Genomic DNA, 22,671 nt, shown 5'->3' with positions numbered 1-22,671 from the left:
GTGATCCTTCGTTCTGCTCAGCACTGGTGAGGGCACATTTGGGTGCTGGGTCCCTTTCTGGCTTCCCCAGTCCAAGAGAGACCTGGACATACTGGAGAGAGTCCAGTGAAGGGCCTGGAGCATCTGTCCCATGAGGAGAGGCTGAGTGAGTTGGGACTGTTCAGCCTGGAGGATGTTCTGGGGAATCTCATCAGTGTTTTCATGGACATCCTAGAGCAACTCCAGAGGAGGGCCATGAGCATGCTCTGAGAGCTGGAGCACCTCTCCTGTGAAGACAGACAGAGGGAGGTGGGGCTGTTCAGCCTGGAGAAGAGAAGGCGCCGGGGAAACCTTACAGCAGCCTCCCACTACCTAAAGGGGACTACAGGAAAGCTGGGGAGGGACTCTGTCAGGAGGTGGGGTGATAGGACAAGAAGTAATGACTCTTAAGCTAAAAGAGGGTAGGTTTAGATTAGATACCACGAAGAAATTATTTACTGTGAGGGTGGTCAGGCAGTGAAACAGTTTGCTGAGAGAAGCTGTGGATGCCCCATCCCTGGAGGTGTTCAAGGCCAGGTTGGATGGGGCTTTGAGCAACCTGGTCTGGGGAGAGGTGTCCCTGCCCATGGCAGGAGGTTGGAGTTAGATGGTCTTTAAGTTCCCTTCCAACCCAAGCCATTCTGTGATTCTGTGAATGTGCATTAATACCTGAAGGGAGGATGGAAAACAGACTGAGCCAGGCTCTTTCCTCTGCCCCACCAGTGCCAAGACAAGAGGCATGGGCACAAACTAGAACACAGGGGGTTCCGTCTGAACGTCAGGTTCAGACTTCACTGTTCTTCACTGTGCAGGTGAGGGAGCCCTGGCACAGGCTGCCCAGACAGGCTGTGGGGTCTCCTCCTTGGGGATCTCCAAAAGCCACCTGGACATGGCCCTGGGCAGCCTGCTCTGGGTGTCCCTGCTTGGGCAGGGGTTGGGCCAGATGGGCCCAGAGGTCCCTGCCAAGCTAAATGATTTTGCCATCCTGAGAGGTGGTTACTCTATATTGTTTGCATATAGGGATCTTCAATATGAAGATGAATTTCAGAATGTTCAGTGTATGTAAGGTTATGCAAGATTTTCAAGTGATCGTCTTTGAAAATGTATTTGAGTCTCATAAATATTTCCAAGAAGGAAGTAAGCTTGGAGGAAGGAAGGAAGGAAGCTTGCAGATGAAAAGCTCTTGATTAGAAAGCAGTTACAGCTTGAGTAATCAAAATTACTTTAGGATAGATACAGCTTTTGGATCAGTTCTAAGTATTCTTGGCTTGTTACAAAGCCTCAAGCAGTAGCAGCTATTTGCCGTGTCACTCATATGTACCGTTTTCTTGCTTGATCTACCTGAGTTATGTGGCTCTGGCTGAGAAATTACCACTTGAAGCTGCAGGTTTGGCTTTTAATATTTATTTTGAGGAAATTTCAGAAGTCTGTTTGCCAGCAACCTTTAGGCTTTTGTGATTGACCTGGTGGTGAGCCTTACCTAGACCTAACTCCTTCCTGTGATGGTCCTGGTATTGTCTCTGCTCCCTGATTTGCAAGCTGGCTTTGCTGGCAAGGAAATTCCATTTTGCTGCAGTTTAACTGAAACTGTCATTTTTAGGTCATTAGATGTTACATTTCTGATCCAGAGAGGGAAAGCTCATCACATGACACACAACCTGTATTTATTTGGGTGTTGTTTTTGTGATTTATGAAATAAGATTAAAATCACAAGTGCTCTGTTACTTGGGATAACTAGAGCCATCCCTTTTGTATGTATGTATGAATTTCTTTAGAAACTGATTTACCACAAACCTGTGATAACAGAATGCTGTTGTTACTTTATGCCTATATTTCTTGACTTCAGGGGTGTTTCTAGGTTTCCACAGAGCACTGTCTGAAGCATTCGTTTAAAGATGCAGGTGAAAAGGCTTAGTGAGTTCCTATCGAAATGGAAGCAGGATGTGAAAAATAACAACTACTGTATGACAGTTTAAATTGGGTGATCTCGTGGCATACATGTTTCACACCTTTATTTACTGAAGTAATCTCAGCATTTTAACAGAATTTTTTTCCTCTGGAAGGTAACATATTCTGAGAGTTAAGGACTGTCACTAGTAGTAGTTCTAAATTGATCGTGTTGTTTTTACTGTGTAGTATTTTGACAGACTTTGATCCCTTGCCACTTTGGCAGATCCAGCCTTGAAAGTAGCCTGACAAACTTCCAACAGCAGTTTGTTTTTTTTTTGTATCTCCCTTTCCTTTTACTTAGCATTGTACCTAACTAGGCTTGGCTAGAAAAAAATATTGTACGTAGTGGTCCACAACAAGTGCATAGTCTAGATAAATTGTTGTTTCTGCTTTTTTTTTTTTAAAAAAAAAAAAAAAAAGCTTCTGAAATGACTATCTTTGTCAATGTTAGTTCAGCATCAGCTTGAACTTTTACCTTAGATTCCAAATAACCTGCACTGGTTTGTAAAACAGAACATTTCTGGCTGTGTTGTGTAATTGCTGGGGCTAACGAGTTTTCTTTTGTCCAGACTTGCAACTTGTCTGACTTAGTCGTTGACAGTGAACAATTGGTGTTCAGCAGCATTTCTCTGGAATGATGGCACTGACTTCTAAAGCTTTGGTATAGCTTACATGCAGGGTTCTGTGCCATCAAATCTTCATATGCTCATATTAGAAAACACAAGTTTCCATAGAAATCTCTTCCATGCTCTGATCTAAAGTATGGCTGCTTGTTTTGTTAGGTATTGGCTCCACCATTTCTTTTACAACTTTCTTCTAGGCAGCATGGATAGAAGTGCTTAGTGTAACTCTGGCTCTTTCTTCTAGAGTTAAATTTCCCTTAAGAATTAAATTTCCCTTAAAAATCAATCTCATAAAAGCTAGAGGAACTAATGTTTTTTTGTTGTATTGTTTTTCTTTTTGTTTTCAAAAAAAAAAAAATAGCACACATTAGAAGACATTGCAACAGCCCATTTGTGGATTCAGAGGTCTGTGCCTTAAATCTTGTAGCTGCATTGATCAGTAGGGGGGAAAAAAATAAGCTACATCAAAACAAGCTAACAGCAGATATATGCTGAACTGTGGTTTGATTTATATTTTTTTTTTGAAGCTATAGTCACATCTGCTAGTGCCAGCAAGGGGGGGTTTCAGTTAATTTTTCCATTGCAGGTGATGGAGTCTCAGTTTTATTGCCTTTCAGGAGCTGAATACAGTGAAATAGTACTTTAAACTGTGTAAGATTTTTATTTCTTTTGTGCTCCCTTAGAACAGAAACTAAGTTCTCGAAAGTGCAGACTAGTAGAGAATTGGACCTCAGGTTTCTCATCTGTAAATCAGTTCAACTAAGGCTGGAAAACAGTTGAAGCATGTAGAAATGGCATTTATTTAAAAAGATGAAGTCATCTGATATTCTTTTCATTCAAAAATATTACACCTTAGCAAAGGTTTGATACTCTGCTATTGTTTCCGAGTTGGTTTTTTGCTTTTTAAGTGTTAGCTCTTGTGTTCCTTCAAGTGATTCAGGGTATGTTCCTTTTTCTGATAAACCTCTGCCATACTTCACGTGACAATATGATTTAGAGTTTTTTGATTAGCTCTGTGGATTTATCGTCTAGCCTGAAATAAGTCATTATTGATAAGAAACCAGTAAGTTTGTAATGATGCAATACTTAGCTTAGGTGACAGTGCAGCTGCTCTAATGTGGCACCAATCATAGTGACAAATGTTTTTGTGTTTGTTGTTGGTTTTGGTTTTTTTTTCTCGGAGAGAAATGCTATGTTGTGCATTTTTTTTTCCTTTCTGCCTTTTTACCTCTGCTTCACTCTTCTTTCTTCAGCATAGAATTTGCGTCTGCTATTGTTCTGCAGCTTTGGGCAATTAGCAGGAAAATGAAGCTGCTCTCTTCTTTCCACCCAGTTTATATCTGGCCTCAGGATTCTCAGGAGCTTCAAATCCTGCACCACATTGTTCAAGTTTAATAGGTTTAAATGAATCTTGCTTAAAATAGCAAATTGTAAGGTCTATGCCTAAGAGTGCAGCAAGCTTCAACAAGGTAGAAAGTGGTATTTCTGATAAATATTCGAGTAAGTCAAGACACTGAAATAGAGCTTAGGACCTAAACCAAATTCTCTGGTGTTGGTCTTGTTCACTGTGTGGATTTACTTAAATTTACTTAAATTTATGAAACCAGTTGGGATTTTAAAATGCAGAAAGGAACCCAAAAATTCAGACCATGTGACTAAGTGCACACTGTAATGGTTGTCATACCTAGTCCAGTAAGAGCAAATTATTAAAAAAATAATAATAATCCGAAATTAATGTATTGAAGCAAAGTTCGATTATAGATAACAGTACTGTTATTTAGTAAATAAATCTATAATGACAGGTGTAAGTGCTTGTTAACCTAATTGAGGAGTCTTCTAATCAGCAGTATTCCTAATATAATATAACTTTTGGTGAGCCCTAAAAATGCATTGCTGTAATGTTTTAAGATTGGCATTTGTTGTGTTGTTGGTTTAGGATTCATGTGAAAATCAATTTTCTTTACATTATATTATTTACCTTTGTTTTCAAGTCAAAAAGCTTAGATATGCTTATACCTAAGGAACGTGATTCTAGCTTGATATTGATACATTGGTGCTTAAATGACTTTTCCAATCTAATCTTAGCGTGACCTGTATGAAATGTGCTTTGCATCTTCATCATCATTATCAACTACATGCAGTCAAAAGCAAGGAGTGTTTTCTGTCATAAGCTGAAGTTTTTTTGGTCTTGTAACAGTCAATTCTGTTCTAAAATTTTCTTTAAATTTTGAGAAATTTTAAAATTTAAGAAATTTTTAAATGTCTCTTCTGAACCTTATATAAAGTGCTTATATTGGTGCCTTTAAAAGCGAGGTAGCGTGGTAATCATAATCGAATTCTTAGAACTGTTTTAAAACATGAGCAATGGTTTTACACTGTTTTAATTGCTAACCTTTTATAGAAGTACCAGTGAATTTTGTTTTCATGCATGATGTGAAAAACTTAAGATGATGAGTTTCTTAAATTTGTAACTTAAGAGCCTTTCAACTGCATCATTTGTCTTAAACAGACATTGGAATTTGTTACAGCTGTAAGTAAAATGAAAAAAAAAAAAAAGCCCATTATTTTTCCAGAGTGAAAAGAGATTGTCAGGGGAAAAATAGCATACCTGAGAAAATGTCATATAACAAATAGAAATTTGAGTCTGTTAGTGATCTGAAGTGAAGACTAATAGCTAAAATGGAAAAAAAATCTTTGTCTATTACAGGAATTCTGTGCAGCATGTTTTCTGGGTGGAACTGGGTGGCCCGTTGCTTATACTTGTTTTGGAATATTTGTTCCCTTGGAGGTAAGGCTTCTGTTCTACATATGAGAGACCTGTAGGAAGTCTTTAATTGGATGCTTGAAGCACTTACCTGCTTTTTGTCTAGATAACTGTTGCAGGTGTGGGGCATAAAATAAGGTATAGTACAATTAAGAGACCCACGCTATGTTGTTAACCTTATGGTAAGGTAATGCAGTGTTAAACCAATACTCACCTCCGCTTCCATTCCTACAGAATTGTACAGAGCTAGTGAAGCTGACTTTGATCAGTGACAGGTTGCTTTGTTTCCACTGACATCACTGGAACTAGTCACTGTAGCAGACTGCAGTGGTGAATTTGGTCTTACAGTGTGATTTTTTTAATTAAAAAAAAAAAACTTTGAAGCAATATTATATGATTTAATTTTGCATATGCTAAATGATATCTCAATGAAAACCTAACTTGGTCAGACTCAACAGCTGTTAAAGGAATAAAGCTTCCAATGAATTAAGTGTTTTAATCAAGGTGGAGCCATGGGCAACTTCACTTGTATAGGAAACAATCGTCCTGAAGCTGTTCAGTATGGCTATTGAATCAAGGCAACATTTCAGTCTGCTGATGTTTGCATGCTTTGGTAGCAGTCTTCACAATTTAATCATTGTGTTGATGTTCCTTTGTAAAAAGATTACTACCAAATACAGAGTTGGCCCAAATTCCCCAGTACTCTTACAATATACGTATTGAAGATTCTGAAGTGGATGACTCAAGTGTTTAACTGTTTGCATGTGGTTCTTCTAAAACTAGTCTTCCACAACAAAGGTGTATATGTCAGTATTTTGTTGGCTTTCTCAACAGTAAATACCTTTAGCTGCAAGAGTAACCTCAGTTACTTCCCCCTTCAAGATACACATTCAGTCCTTGACTCTATTCTCACTTTCTCTAAAGACCCTTGGTTATTAGGTGAGCTTTACTGGCTTCATAAAATGTTTTTGCAATGCCTAGGGAACATTACGCTGGTTTTGTCCCTTAAATCTATACTTTGTGATCCACTAACACACTGCAGTTTTGTAACAGTCAAGTAAGTAATTTCCTGCTTAGGCATACTTTGTAATATTGTCAATAGTACAGTAATTTTGTACCAGCAATTATTGTGGAATGTTCTGCTTTTTTAAAAAGATGGTGTTGTCTTTTTTTCTTCCAGTTTCAGGTGGACTTGTACAGTCATGTGGTCACATCATCCCAGAGTCTCCTGTATTGGCCCTTGGTTCCAATTTCACAGCATTATGCATTTTGAATGAGAGTTGTCTTGACTTTGGCAATATATATGCTAATCAAATTATCTGGAAAATTAAAAATAAAGTGGTACCTAGAGAACAATACCGTGAAATAAACAGAACAGTTTCCAGTGTCACATTTAATGACACTTCTTCACTAGCTACTCCTCTGACATGCAACGTTCTAGCAGATGGACAGATTGAGCAGAACATTTATGGAATTACAGTTACATTAGGCTGTAAGTACTGATCTTCTTGAGCTTTATTCTGGTTTAAACACTAAAAAAGTTATTTGAGAAACAGATAAGGGAATGAAAACAAAACTGTGTACATCTTGAGATGTTCTTTTTCATTTCCTTAGCTCCTGCATAATTGCATAAATATGCTGTCAAATAGTATGTCATCAAAGCCAGTGAATATGCACAAAATAAAATATTCCAAAAAAATAGAGAATACTCTGGACTATTTAAGAGAAAAATGTTGAAGCAAGAAGACTTAAGTTTCATAAAGAAGGTTTGAACTTAGCTGAAAAAGATCCTAGGAAAGAAATCAAACTTTCCTTGGTTCTTCCTGCTGTGCAAGGAAATACAATAAGGTCATAAAGCCTGGTTTCATAATAGAATTATAAGATTACTGTTTCCTTCATTAGCAGACTTAAAAATATCTAGTCCATCTGTACCACTAAATGAAAACTGAACTGCCTTAAGAAGGAAACGTGCTATTTGGATTATTCAACATATATATAGAAAAATACCTCTAACAATTTATAAACTTTCTTTTTCCAAGCAGGATAGTTTTTGCATAACTGAGCAAGTGCTCCTTGAGTCAAGACTGAGGTCTTGAGAAGGTGTAATGTGAATGACTCAATATATTACTGCTTAATTGGTGGACAGTTCGTAAAGTGATGAATGTGTCCTTCCTGAGTATAAATAGCTGGGGAAATACGTTGCCTCCTAATGTTGGTAAAAGACATTGCAATTACTGTCTGATTTACATGAAGAAGCTTTGGGTTTACCATTCAAACTCATGTGGCTTTATCATGAGTTACAAAACGATTTCATAGAAGAAGTTATTTCAACTTCTGAGTAAATTTATTCTCAGAAAAGATAGGACAGACACTACATGGAAAGGTGAATATGTAGAATATCCTATGGAAACTTAAATGACAGTACAGATAGTGTTCTACAGTTGTAATTCACATGTGAATCTTGAGGTGCACTTGTATTTACAGCTGCTGTTTTCATTCTATCAATTAAAATGCTATTAGAAGTGAGCAGCATGTTTAGGAACAAAGCTATGAACATGTTCATAAGTTGGTAGTTCTGTTTAAAATTGGATTTTCTGCTTGAAAAGAAATAAGATGCTTTATATTACACTGATGTAAATAGTGATTATCCTAAAAGCTGGAAACAAACTCAATGCTATCTTTGTATGATATGATTTGACTTTAAGAAGGAAAAAAAAGTTCATTTGCTGTCTGAAAGTTTCTTACATGCTCAAGTGTATTGATGACGTTCCCTCTTGTAGATGTTTGTCTAAACCATCCCTCCCCTGTAAATGGGGTAAGGGAGTAGAGTTATCACAACTGCTTCACATATCAGGTTGTTGACAAAGTCAGTATATGCTGTTGCAGCTGTGCTGCTCAGTAGCATTTCTCCCCCTCCACCATGAGTTAAAATAGATTTAGTACAGTAGGTAAGAGATGGCCAATACCTTTCTGTGTTGTTTCTTACTTTGTCAGGTGCTTGTTTCTTATACTGACTGCCTACTGTTTCTCAAAGCAGCTGGTTAAACTTACTGACTTGTGCTGCTGGATGTTCCCTAGTGCTTTTTACCCCCCTCATTTAAAAATGCATGTAACTAAAAGTACTTCTGATGCTTGCTGAAATTGCTGTAATGGGACATGTCTCATGATTCTTACTGAATAGAAAATTGTACATCAGTTAATTATCACTAACTTTTCTGTACAGTGCCCCCAGAGAAGCCCACGAATTTAAGTTGTATTGTGCATCAGCAGTCAAAACTCACGTATCCTATGACTTGTACGTGGAACCCTGGAAGGCATACGTTCCTGGACACGCATTTTAAGTTGAAATCCAGGTGGTGAGTAGCTCTCTACAGAATATTTTAATCATTCTGAAGAATGTTTGTAAGCTAAGCCAAACTTCCTTGTAATTCTTTAATACTTTGGAAAACGTTTTTAAATCCAGTTTTCTGAAACATTGCTGCCCATTTTGGGAGGGAGGGAAGAGTTAAAGAAGTTCACATCCAAAGTAATTAAAAGAAGGACTTGAAATTTGGTTACTATATCTATTTTACAGTAACAGCCATCTCAATTTTTCCATTCTTCAAACACATGCCTAGCATGGTTAGAATACAGTACACCTAATCATGATCTGGCTGGACCCCAAATATTTTGATTTTTGTGATCATGGTTCTATCCTATTCTAAGCAAGTGAGGAAACCAACATACAGTCACTGGGTTTTGTGAAGTGGTGTTTGCTCTGTATTTCTTAAGTACTCAGTAGTTTGTTCACAATCTAATTCTAATGTGAAGCTGTCAGCAAAAGTTTTGCTCATATAGAATCAAACTGATGTATTTTTAAAACTCTTTAAATGGTCTTTGGTCATTTAAGATTATACAGAATTAATGCCCCTCTCTGGAAACAGGAATAACTGCCAACAACTTCCTGTCTCCTCTTGTTCCTCTACAGTGTTTTGGTAATGACTATGGTAGAAAGTATGGTAGCTAGAAAACAAACATTCTATAAAGGAAACCAAACTTACTTCTTTGTTGCATTTTTTTTTTTAATTCAGGCCACGAGAGAACTTTCCTGACTGCATATCAAAAGATGCAAATAATTCCTGTACCATTTCCGATGTTCAGTTCTTTGTTAACCTAGAGGTCTGGGTAGAAGTGTCAAATGCTCTTGGGAAGAATGAATCTGATCGTCTTGTTTTTGATCCCATTGAGATTGGTAACTATATGCCTCTTAATACAGTTTTAGTAGTGTGTAGGACTGCTGCTCCTGTGCATATTACTGAATTGATACGCAATTTCTTTCACTATAAAAATTAACATTTCCAGAGTGTTGTTGACACTAGAACTTGAACTGTGGTGGACAACATTTATAGAAGTTGAGAGATTTGATCACTGTTCAGACCAAGTTCTTGAGTAGTCTGCTTTAGACGTGAGTGTGAAATAGCAGACATTTGTGCTCATGAAAAGCCTTCCTGGCAGTGTTGCAGCACAGCGTGCCAACTGCTAGATGCATGGAAAAACAATGCAGCTGCATAGTTGACTCTAACTTCTCTTCTAGTCAAACCACTGTCTCCACATAACTTATCCGTCAACTCGGGAATACTACCTACTGTTCTGAAGCTTTCCTGGGAGAACCGGATTTCAACAGCTGTGATGAAACTGAAATTCAATATTCGCTATAGGATTGTTAATGAAACGAACTGGATGCAGGTAACACAAGTAATGTCTTCTGCCACTCTTTTGCTGTAACCTGAACTTCTTGTGATCAGTGCCTTTACAATTTTCTGCTACAGGTTCCTTCTGAGGATACAGCTTCACCAAGAACTTCATTCAGTGTTCAAGGTCTCAGACCTCACACAGAGTATGTCTTTTCAATTCGATGCATGAAGGAAGATGGGGTAGGCTATTGGAGTGACTGGAGTGAAGAAAAAACAGGAGTCACAACTGAAGATAGTAAGTAACATATGAAACTTGGTCCCATACTTCCAAAATGCCTATGTGCTGAGCAGTTTGACAATAGCAAACTGAAATTGTGCATTATCATTTGAACTGCTTGATTATACATGTGACTGCAACAGAAGCTATCCTATATGTATGAAAGTTTTCAGTAGGCAAAGAGTGCCTTAGTTTTTAAACAATGCAGGTTTAGGAAGCCATCAAATAAAGTATTAGGCAAACCAACATCACTAAGTATGATCTAGAGATTTTTCTTTAAAACATTGATATGAAAAAATATGCATATGGAAGTACAGTCTCTTGTTCACTGAAGCATCTAAGTAAAACACTCTTGTTTAGTCTTACTTTTCCTGAGACGTTCTGTATCTGCAATGCTTTCTTGCTTGTCACATTATTACCTACAAACTGGTTTTCTGATGTCTTGCACCCATTGGTTTACAAGATTCTGCCTCCAGTTTCTAAGAGTCTCACTGCTCATCCATTAGTGTGCGAGGTATTGAGAAAACACCATATATAAATCACTGACTTTCCACAAGACTGAGCCTGTGTGGAAATGGTTTTACTTTGTCTATACATAGTCATAAAAATTATTGATGATGGTCACTGGGTTTGTTATGTTACAGGTGTGGACTTCACATATACTGTCCCTTTGCAAAAAAAAAAAAAAAATGAACACTGAATTGCTGCTGTCATGACTTAATAAGGAATACATGTACTCTTTACCAGCAGCAGCTCTTTGAGTGCGTTGTTTAGATCATGTTTAGTGTTGTCCAAAAGGACTTGTGAGCAGGATGTGTACAACTTCAGATATACACAATCATTTCACAACTAATATATACAGAAGATAGGTTAGGATGTAGTGAACCACTGGGCAGAGCTTAAAGTTCACAGCCATGTTTTTTTAAAAAAAAAACAAAAAACAAAACAAACTGTTGAAAAGCCTCAGTCAAGGGTCAGCTTCCACTGCTTTGTGGAGCAAGTCTTCAGCATTGCTCTTTTTTTTTTTTTTTTTTTTCAAACATGCTTTAGCCTTTCCTACTTGCACTCTTCTTCTTTCTGCAGTATTCCATCTGTTCCTTAGTGCATTCCAAGGCACCTTCTTATTAAACAGTCTGTATTGTGTAATGTTTCAGTGCATCTATCTCTAAACAGAGTCAAACCACTAAAGGATTTTGCTGTCAAAGCACTGCCCTGTGCTTAGAGCTCAATACGCTGGGTCAGAAGTCCTTTCTTATTTATCCTAATTGAGCTCCCAGTAAAGAAGTGTTTTGATTTTTTTCTTATATTGTAGCAAAAAGAATGAGTGTAGATACAACCTACTTATTTAAGCAAAATGGAATTTGTGTACAAAATTACTTCATTCAGTAAAACATTACTTCAGCTTTACTCAAAACTTATTTTCTCTGGGAAAGGTATTATAAAAATATTCTTTCAATGTTCTAACCACTTCTTTTCATTTCCTAATGACATTGTTTCTGCTTTCCACGGAGTGGAAGAGGCATATGTTCTGTGGTTACTATCTCAACCAGAGCAATGAGGATTTCAGGACATCCTGCTTATTAGATTGCATTGCTGTTCTGCTGTGGTGACTTGCTCTGCAAGAATAATGCCATAAGTGATCAAGTATCAATGTCTTATTTTAGTCTCAGAACCAAGGTGTTATGATAGGGAAGGAACATGAGGCAGGTCACGTTGCATTTGTGTCCTCTATTAGGTGAGATGTACAACTGCATCTGCTTCATATGAATCACAGGTATGTACTCAAATTAGATTAAGAGCTCACTTGGCCTCAATTCCCAGCTCTTCCACTCTGTTGTAAAGCGTAAGAGACAAGACATACTCCCTGGTCTTGACATTGCTATTTAGATGTAAAAATGCCGTGCCTCTTTGTGATTAATGTTAAAAACACAAAAGAATTCCTATGGAAAACACAGTCTAGCAAGATTATAAATATAAATACATTTTTAAGATCATCTTTCTTTCTGTTATGGTTAAAGCCCTTGCAAAGAATTGGCCTTCTTTATTTTTTTTTGCTTCATGCACAATAATTAATTTATTTTATTTTGAAGTTTGCAGTGGAAATACCACTTGAATCTTTAACAGTACTAACACCAAACAGTATTGTAGTGTTCAAAAGTACTGTAGTTCTGATACCCTTTTTAGAATAAACTATTTGGGAAATTTAGGAACTTTATTACTGGCTTCCTCATTAACTCTTCTGCAGTTTTCATTTTTAGGTGACTTCGTGTTGAGGGGTAGGGTTACAGACCATAGCAAGGACAGCAGTATAAAGAAGCACAGTGCTGTGCTGCACAATGTAGATTTGACCATCCTTGGTGCTGCCAAATTCAACGTGTTATCACTGATGCTCAGCATGGTGGTACTCGGTTACTTTGATATTGTGCATTAGAGCAGAACGGGTGTTTTGTTCATCCCATCAGGAAATCTTTCCATAGAGATGTTCCATTTAACATACCAAGCATTGTTTCCTTCCAGGGAAATAAGGAAACAATTTTTGTATATGTCTTAAAAAAGAAAAACGGCATGCAAGTAATGATAGTCAAATGATGAATTCAAACAGATAAGAAAAAATGTCTCTACTCTTAAGCATTGTTTCTTTCATCAGAACCATCTAAAGGGCCATCCGTATGGAGAATCATTGATGCATCTTCTTCACCAGCTTCTCGGACTGTACATCTGATGTGGAAGGTAAAGCAATGTGATAAACTGTATAAATTCAGCACTCTTTTAAAAACATGAGTTTAAGTGGGGGAAAAAAATTACCTCAACAAACTTTCCTAGATGACTGTGATAAAACATGTCTTAGTGATGCAAAAAGTGACTTTAATTTTTAATAACTGCTTACATGTGTACTTTTTGTATACTTAAAAGCCATGAGTTAATTGACAGAAGTCTGTAATGCAGAATGTACAGAATCCCCTTTCAAGTTTGCCACTTGCTGTCCGTAAGGAGTCTGTGGAATTGGAAGCGCCCTTGAACAAAGTGAACACTCTTTATGCTTTCTGATGTATGCTAAAACGTTTGTAACACTGACTGTACAAGAATCCTCCAGACGCAAAATCCATTAAGTGTAGAGGCATTCCAGAGACCAGAGCTATGAAATACGGTTCTGTGTGTTTGCATGCAGTAGATCACTGACTAGTTGACTGAAAAATCCGAAGCTGAAAAAGTGAATGCAGTTATATCAGTCCCCATTTCCTGATTTCTTCTGGTCTGTGAACTTTGACGCATTTGACCTATCTGTCTTTTATTATTTTCCCATGATTTGTGAAGTATTACTTGTTGAAGGCTTGGGTGAAGTTACCTGTGTAGTGACCGTTTTCTGATGAAACTCATGTCACATGGAACTCTGAAACGATTAGCTTAGAATTGGAAAACTGTTACTAAAGCTTGCCCTGTTGATCAATTTTATGTTCCCGGAAAACTAATACTGTTACAGATAATAACAGATGTGAATATTCTTGCATGTGTAATAAAAGAAAATTGTTTGTGCTGTGTTGCATTTAGGCTCAACCCAGGCTATGAGGGTTGAGATTCTTTTGGTGTCATTGTGTTGTGAAATTGCACAAAGTGTAGGCTTCTTCCACACATAGTCTTCAATCTTGATAGAACATTTGCTAGACTACCGTATAGGGTTGTAAGAAAATGAGGTTTAAAACAAGAAATAGTTCTGGAGACTTTTACAGAAATTAACTCTAAACTCATTTGCAGTTTTCTTACATTTGCAGCTGTTTAAGCTACATAATCTGTCTTGCTCTTAGACTTTTAAACTATGCTTCAAAGACAGTGAAGTTTAAGTCACTTTTGTTCAGTATCAGTCTAATAAAAGATGCGTTTCTGACAGGCACTGGAGCCACTTGAAGCAAATGGAGTAATCTTGCGGTATGAAGTGACTGTCAGAGCTAAATCACCTCCCTTCCATTCGCCATGGAAGTACAACGTTAATACAACCAGCCTTACATTAAAGCTGTCGAATAGAACTTACGAAGTGACTGTGATTGCCTACAACAGAGTCGGTGCATCCCCTCCATCAGTTCTACTTATCCCAACAAGTAATTCAAAAGGTTCGTGTCCTAGTAATGTCCTTAATTTACAAATGCATGGAATAATAGCGTCTGCATGGCTTTTTTTAGAAGAAATTTTAAGTGGTGTAAAATTACACTTTTTACTCAAACACAATTACACTGTTGAATGAATCTCCACTCTTATTCCTTTTAATTATGCCACCACTTGTATGTTGAGGAGCATGCAGACCTCTGTATTTATGGATTTATTTGAAGCTTTGTGTGCTATTTCGCTGTTCTTTTAAATTCCTAGAGCACTGTATTCCTTATTATATTTTTCTTAGCGTAGCAGATATTTTTATGTCCTTTTTTAAAAATAAAAGGGTGGGGGAAGTTGGTCGTTGTTCTTCTTCCTTCTGCCTTCTGACATTTTTTTTTCTCTCCTGCTTTCTTCTCTTGTCCCAGTATTACCCTCCAACAATTCCAATATCTTACTTGGGTGCTCTGTCCTCTGCTTACACTGTTAACCATAGTGTTCTTTCATCATGTTCCTTTTATTGTGCAGTAGTAGTAACTACATACTGATTTCTCCTTATTTGCAACATCTGATGAATTTAGCCTCTTATACAATCCAAACATTATCAGGACAAGTAGCAAAAATAAAAATACTGAGAGGTGTGATACATTTAGTATAAATGCTAAGTGAGAGTCACAAATTCTAAAGCTATTAGATGAGCTAAGGGTATGTTTTAAAAAGAACAACATTGTATCCAGAACAACTTGATAAGCTACATGAACGTGTTCAGGATTAGAATGAATGTCTAAAAGTTTGATTTCACACTGAAACAGACAACTTATGCAGCTTCTCTGTTAAATGTAGTATCACTTATGGTCTTTGAATAGCCTAGCATTTGGTAATTTGGATCTCTGATACAAACTCATATGTAAGCTTCCAAATTTAAGAAAATGGCTTTCACATTTTCTTAGTTTCTGTCAAATTGTTGCCATCGCAATAATCAAAATTATGCACATCAGACAAAATAAGCTGCTATTATGAATACCTAGTGGAAGAAGTGCCAACATTTTAACACTTCTATTTTCTTTCATCCCAGCTCCTGTGAAGAATATTAGAACACTACCTAAAGATGGCAAACTATGGGTAGGGTGGACTGCTCCTAACAGTAATGTTCTTAAATACGTGATTGAATGGTGTCTGCTGTCCAACAGCTCAGACTGCATCATGGAATGGCAGAATGAACCAGGAAATATTCAAGGAACATACTTAAAAGGTACTTAACTCACAAGCTTGCAAATATGTAAAACACTAAGAATCTAATGAATATTCTCAAAAGGAAGAATATCTTTATGCTAACTAGATTTTTTTTTTATAGGATAGGAATCGGACATAATGCTGAGACTTACTCTTATTTTATTATGAGTGCATAGAAAAGTCTGTGTTTTTGCCAAACATAAAACTAATCTTGCATTTTGAAATTCCTATTATTTAACAGCAAGGTTTTTATCTGAGTTTTGTTGTCATTCTTGGGAATTATTAAAATAGTGAACAGGCTGAGTTCCTTCAAAATCAGATTTTCTCATCCATATTTCAGTTCAAACAATGAAACTTGATCAGCTTGGATTCTTTTCGGATTATAATCAGTAGCTCAAATCTATAACTTTTGAGGTTCGTTGTTGCAGACAGATAAAGATTTCTTATTTTAAATAAATAAGGAAAAAAGCCAAAGACTTCTTTGAAGTCTGATTATTACTTTATTGAACCACTTTGTTCCTTTTGTTACTTTTTTGGAGTAGCACATCAATGAGCTCTTGGAGGGGGGTGAAGTCAACAGCATTAGGTGTAAATGCATCTAACAAAACAGCCAGCATCCAGCATCTGAAGTAAATGAGATGGATGGTGAGGAACTTGATTCTTTGAAACAACATATTTTGTAATTCCTTTTATTAGGTGATATAAAGCCATTCAAGTGCTACTTGATAACTGTGTACCCTCTATATGCTGATGGTCAGGGAAGTGGACAGTCTGTGAAGGCTTATCTTCAGCAGGATCGTAAGTACAAAACTGTCACCTTGGAGCACATTAAGCAGCTGTCTTGGCTAAAATAATGAGGGCTTTGTGTACAAGTGGACTGCATAATAAAAAGTGGTGCTACACATAAAGGTCATTTAACATAGCTGGTTTTGTTCCTTCCATTAACAACTGCTCTGCTAGTATACAATATTGAAAGTAGTTAAACATGTCTGTAGAGGAATTTTTCCCTTTTCCAACTTTTGTTGGATAATTTTGCATGGGATTTTGTTACATTATTGGTATGGTAATATTTCTATGCTGATTTATTTTAGATTTTAAGTATGAAGTTGAGACTAATTAGCTTCAGTTGAAGATTTCATGTGATGTGATCTGCTGATTACCAGTTTTCATATATTTTTCTAGCAGTTTCTCTTCTAAAGTATCTTTGAAGTTGCTGTACTGCCTGAAAATATTTTTTAAATGAGTTAGTCCAGCTGTTTCACTGAAGTTTTTATGAAATGACAGTTCAGTGCTCATCAATACACTGCTTCTGTGTGAGAGAAACAAACTAATCTTCATCTCCCACTACAGGTCCTTCAAAAGGACCAACTGTTCAGACAAAAAAAGTAGGAAAAGCTGAAGCTGTTCTGACATGGAACCATCTCACAGTGGATGAGCAAAATGGATTTATCAGAAGTTACACAATATTTTACAAAACTATCGATGGAAATGAAACAGGTAACAGAAAGCAGAGATATGCTTTGTGGCATTGAAGTACTTATCTTTTTTCTTTATAATACATACTCCAGAAAAACAAGATACAGACACAAGTGTGTTTGACAGTCTTTGATCTAAAGCTGATACCTTATACATGCTTCTCCTACATTGTGAATAGGAAATTCCCAAATAAAGAATTAAGAATGTTTAGCGTTCAGTCTGTGTTACAGGGTACTGAGTCTGGTTTCTAAGAGCTGATTGGGAATTATTCTGATCCCGTCTGTCAGTCTAAATACAGGACAAGGTGGATGCATAGCAAGATGGGCACAAACTGGAACACAGGAGGTTGTCTAAACTTCAGACAGCACTTCTGTGCTGTGCGGGTGAGGGAGCCCGGGCACATGCTGCCCAGACAGGCTGTGGGGTTTCCTCCTTGGAGATCTCCAAAAGCCATCTGGACATGGCCCTGGGCAGCCTGCTCTGGATGTCCCTGCTTGGGCAGGGGTTGGGCCAGATGGGCCCAGAGGTCCCTGCCAGCCTGGGATTCTGTGAAGATGAAGCAATATTGTTCAAGCTGTGAAGGAGTTGCCTGCATTTAAGTAAGATAGAGCCTTTTAAAATAAAATTAGCTCTTTAATGTTTTTGGAGTTTTAGGTTAAGATATTGCTGATGTGTAAAACGTATTTTGAAGTGCTCTCTAGTTCTTTTTATGACCTCCAGGCATAAAGTGGTAGTTGATGCAATCAAAAGTTTATTTTTGAGATATGCTTAAGCTAGCAGGGCAAGTTACTTATGTTTATCCTACTTCTCATTTATAGTTAACCATGACACTTTGAGTTATTAACTAGTGTTTTCTAGATAGCCATGTATCCTGTCTATTAGAGACCTTTTAGCCTCCTTTACTATCAGTTTAGTTTGTAGCAACTTTCTTAAAAACAGTAAATACACGCATGAACTATCATCAAGAAAGACTAAATTAATTCAAGCACTTGAACTGAAACAAGTGAATCTCGGCATTCCTTATACAAGTTTGTAGCCTTTCTATGTCTGTATTTTCCATGCAGACACTCATACTTCTCAAACCATCTTGTATTTCTTAAAATGTGATGTCTTAATGCTACTGTGTTTGTGGAGAACTAATAAGCTACTACAGAAAACCGTCTCTTTCCTTCCTTCAGCTGTGTCAGTGGATCCTTCCAAGACAGAGTATACCCTCTCTTCTCTAACCAGTGATACGCTGTACACTGTGCGGATGATGGCATACACAGATGAAGGAGGCAGGAGTGGTCCTGATTTTACATTTACTACACAGAAATTCGGTAAGGAAGAGTGGCAAAACTAATAGAAGTAGGAAGTAATGTTGCAACAGTGTAGCAAGGCTCCATTTAGGATCTGATATCAGAAGGCGGTGACATTATTTTAAAAGAAAACGTATCTATTACATTCCTGTATTCACATGCAGCAAGACACGGTATTCAGGTAGTCTGTCTCAAGCACCAAGAGGTATTTGTCCAGGATGTTCAGTCAGGACAAGGGATACTAACTGTCCTCTGCACATTTCCTGAATCGTTTTCATGTTGGCAAACACACTGGCTTGGGATGTGTTTCCTGTGCAATGAAGATCTGCAAAGCATTAAATTTGAGTGTACAGCTTCAGAAAGCTTCCTGTTTATAATGGTAGGAGTAGCAACATCAACTGAATTTTGCTGTGGAAAGCACTTCTTTTATGTATTTTTTTCCTCTGTATTCCCTAAGCATTCTGTAAGGTTTACTTTAAATGTTCATATCATTTAAGAAGGAATGCATACCGATACTGCAGTCTTTAAGTGTTTGTGGGGAGAGGATATTTTCATCTACAGAATAAACAGGCAGACAACTAGCGACTTTGCTTGCATTAGTCATCTGGCTGTAATGTTGATATGGCATCTGGTAGGCCACTGAAACACCTGGACCACAGATGCATTCATTTTGGTGTCATATCTGCCTGGATAAAAATCATAGAATCATAGAATATCCTGAGTTGGAAGGGACCCTTAAGGATCATCAAGTCCAACTCTTGACACCGCAGAGGTCTACCCAAAAGTTCAGACCATGTGACTAAGTGCACAGTCCAATCTCTTCTTAAATTCAGACAGGCTCGGTGCAGTGACCACTTCCCTGGGGAGCCTGTTCCAGTGTGCAACCACTCTCTCTGTGAAGAACCCCCTCCTGATGTCAAGCCTAAACTTCCCCTGCCTCAGCTTAACCCCGTTCCCGCGGGTCCTGTCGCTGGTGTTAATGGAGAAAAGGTCTCCTGCCTCTCGACACCTCCTTACGAGGAAGTTGTAGACTGCGATGAGGTCTCCCCTCAGCCTCCTCTTCTCCAGGCTGAACAGGCCCAGTGCCCTCAGCCGTTCCTCGTACGTCTTCCCCTCCAGGCCTTTCACCATCTTCGTAGCCCTCCTCTGGACACTCTCCAACAGTTTCATGTCCTTTTTATACTGTGGTGCCCAGAACTGCACACAGTACTCGAGGTGAGGCCGCACCAGCGCAGAGTAGAGCAGGACAATCACCTCCCTCGACCTACTAGCGATGCCGTGCTTGATGCACCCCAGGACACGGTTGGCCCTCCTGGCTGCCAGGGCACACTGCTGGCTCATATTCAACTTGCTGTCTACCACGACCCCCAGATCCCTCTCTTCTAGGCTGCTCTCCAGCGTCTCATCGCCCAGTCTGTACGTGCAGCCAGGGTTTCCCCGTCCCAGGTGCAGGACCCGGCACTTGCTCTTATTGAACTTCATGCGGTTGGCGATCGCCCAGCTCTCCAACCTATCCAGATCCCTCTGCAAGGCCTTTCCACCCTCATCCGAGTCCACAACTCCTCCAAGTTTGGTGTCATCAGCAAACTTGCTCAAAATACCTTCTATTCCTACATCCAGATCGTTTATAAAAATATTGAAAAGTACTGGCCCTAAAATGGAGCCTTGAGGGACCCCACTGGTGACCGCCCGCCAGCCTGACGCAGCCCCATTTACCATAACCCTTTGGGCCCTGCCCATTAGCCAATTGCTCACCCATCGTATGATGTTTTTATTTAGCTGTATGCTGGACATTTTGTCCAGTAGGATCCTATGGGAAACCATGTCAAAAGCCTTGCTGAAGTCCAAAAAAATCACATCAGCTGGTTTCCCTTGGTCCACCATACGGGTGATCTTATCATAAAAGGAAATCAGGTTAGTTAGGCAGGACCTACCCTTCACAAACCCATGCTGGCTGGGACCAATGACTGCTTTGTCCCCCAGGTGCGCCTCAATACGTTCGAGAACCATCTTCTCCATGATTTTACCAGGCACTGACGTGAGACTGACAGGCCTGTAATTGCTAGGGTCTTCTTTCTGACCCTTCTTGAAAATCGGCACAACATTTGCCAGCTTCCAGTCTACCGGGACCTCTCCAGACTCCCAGGATCGTTGAAAAATAATTGAGAGAGGTTCCGCGATGACGTCCGCCAGCTGTTTCAGCACCCGGGGATGAATCCCATCCGGTCCCATGGACTTGTAGGGATCCAGGTGGAGTAGCAAATCCCGCACACGTTCAGGGTCAGTTGGGAGTTTGTCATCCCCACTGTCCCGGTCCTCCAGCTCAGGGTACCCTGGGTCCCGAAGCCCATCATCAGCATTGAAGACAGAGGCAAAGAAGGCGTTAAGCATCTCTGCTTTGCCTATGTCATTGTCTGTGAGGAGACCTTCCCTATCAAGGAGCGGCCCTATGTATTCTTTAGTTCTCCTTTTTCCATTCACATACCTAAAAAACCCCTTTTTATTTTCTCTCACAGACACAGCCAGCTCCATCTCTAGGTGTGCTTTAGCCACACGAATTTTCTTCCTACAAACACGAACAGCATCCCTGTATTCTTTCCATGTCACCTGGCCCTCCTTCCAGTAGCGAAACACTCTCTGTTTCCGCCTAATCTCCGTCAGAATGTTCCTGGTCATTCACGCCGGCCTCCTGCCCCGCCTGCCTGACTTGCGATATTTAGGAACAGCCTGTTCCTGTGCTTCCAGGAGGCATCGCTTAAAGAATGACCAGCACTGGTGGACATCAAGGCCTTCAAGAGCAGCTTCCCAGGGGACCTTGCTGACTAGTTCCCCGAGCAGCCTGAAGTCCGCCTTCCCCATACCTAGGGATGAGGTTTTGGTGGCACTTTTCCTTCTGTCACCGTAATTTTTGAACTCAACCACTTCATGGTTGCTATGACCGAGGCGGCCACCAATCACCACATCTCCCACCAGACCCTCTCTGTTTTCTAGCAACAGGTCTAGGAGGGCACCTTTCCTAGTTGGCTCCGTTAGCACCTGCACCAAGAAGTTATCATCTAGGTGCTTCATGAACCTCCTGGACTTGCTCATGTCAGCCGTGTGGCACTCCCAGTTAACGTCAGGCAAGTTGAAGTCCCCCATAAGGACAAGGGGAGTTAATCTCGAGGCCTCTCTTAGTTCTGTAAAGAATAATTTATCGGCGCTATCGTCCTGGCCAGGAGGTCTGTAATAGACTCCCACAACGACATCCCCTTTATTCGTTCATCCCTTGATCCTTACCCAGAGGCTCTCAACTTTGCCATCGCCGACCTGAAGCTCCACACAGTCCAGCCCCTGCTTCACATATATCGCCACCCCACCACCTCGCCTACCCTGCCTGTCCCTCCTGAAGAGCCTATAACCATCTATCGCAACACCCCAGTCACAGGACTCATCCCACCAGGTTTCGCTTATGCCGATGATGTCGTAGTTGCGGGACTGGGCCAGGACTTCTAGCTCATCCATTTTATTCCTCATACTGCGTGCATTCGTGTAGAAGCATTTCAGGTGCGTCTCCTTACACTCAGCACCTTGTGGATCTAACCGAAGGACCTCACTGGCACACAGCCCCTCTGATTCTAGCGTACCATCCCTTAGGTCTTCACCGGCGTGCCTGGTTCTAGCCCCTTCCCCCTTCGACTCTAGTTTAAAGCCCTATCTATCAGCCCTGCCAACTCCTGACCAAAGATCCTTACCCCTCTCCGAGAGAGGCCCTTCCCATCCGGTGCCATCAGGCCCGGTGTAGCATAGACCTTCCCGTGATCAAAGAACCCAGAGTTCTGCGGGTCACATCAGTCTCGAAGCCACGAGTTTATGCGAACAGCGCACCTTTCTGCTTCGATCCCCCCTATCGGAAGGACAGAGGCAAACACAACCTGCGCGCCTGATCCTCTAAGTAGTTGCCCCAAATCCCTAAAGTCTCTTTTGATCGCCTTCGGACTTCTCTTTGCTACTTCATCGCTACCAGCCTGAAAGACCAGTAGCGGGTAGTAGTCAGTGGGCCGTACCAGGCGCTTGACTTTCTTGGCAACGTCCCTGACCCTGGCCCCAGGGAGGCAGCAGACTTCCCTACGGGTAGGGTCAGGCCGACAAATAGGACCCTCTGTTCCCCTAAGGACAGAGTCTCCCACGACAATCACCCTCCTGTCTTTCTTGGTGGAGGCAGTCCCGATGCGTGGAGTCGACCTCCTCGCCCTAGGCATCCTCCTGGGAACACTTTCTATCTCTTCCTCAGTTG

At 39.8% G+C, this 22,671-nt stretch overlaps 1 protein-coding gene across 1 annotated transcript in view; it reads left to right on the top strand.

Annotated features, from left to right (window-relative positions):
* Nucleotides 1–22,671, top strand: part of IL6ST (interleukin 6 cytokine family signal transducer) — a 30,414-nt gene that overhangs the window by 1,417 nt on the left and 6,326 nt on the right. The window contains exons 2-13 of the mRNA XM_038170053.2: nucleotides 5,299–5,379; nucleotides 6,536–6,847; nucleotides 8,579–8,711; nucleotides 9,426–9,586; nucleotides 9,929–10,080; nucleotides 10,164–10,323; nucleotides 12,953–13,035; nucleotides 14,192–14,411; nucleotides 15,464–15,640; nucleotides 16,318–16,419; nucleotides 16,972–17,118; nucleotides 18,276–18,416. Of these exons, the coding sequence (XP_038025981.1) occupies nucleotides 5,313–5,379; nucleotides 6,536–6,847; nucleotides 8,579–8,711; nucleotides 9,426–9,586; nucleotides 9,929–10,080; nucleotides 10,164–10,323; nucleotides 12,953–13,035; nucleotides 14,192–14,411; nucleotides 15,464–15,640; nucleotides 16,318–16,419; nucleotides 16,972–17,118; nucleotides 18,276–18,416 (1,855 nt within the window). The 5' untranslated portion in view covers nucleotides 5,299–5,312. The remainder of the gene's footprint in view (nucleotides 1–5,298; nucleotides 5,380–6,535; nucleotides 6,848–8,578; nucleotides 8,712–9,425; nucleotides 9,587–9,928; nucleotides 10,081–10,163; nucleotides 10,324–12,952; nucleotides 13,036–14,191; nucleotides 14,412–15,463; nucleotides 15,641–16,317; nucleotides 16,420–16,971; nucleotides 17,119–18,275; nucleotides 18,417–22,671) is intronic.

The sequence above is a fragment of the Anas platyrhynchos genome, chromosome Z (assembly GCF_047663525.1).
Source record: "Anas platyrhynchos isolate ZD024472 breed Pekin duck chromosome Z, IASCAAS_PekinDuck_T2T, whole genome shotgun sequence".
NCBI lineage: Eukaryota > Metazoa > Chordata > Aves > Anseriformes > Anatidae > Anas > Anas platyrhynchos.
This window is presented reverse-complemented; position numbering and strand designations above follow the sequence as displayed.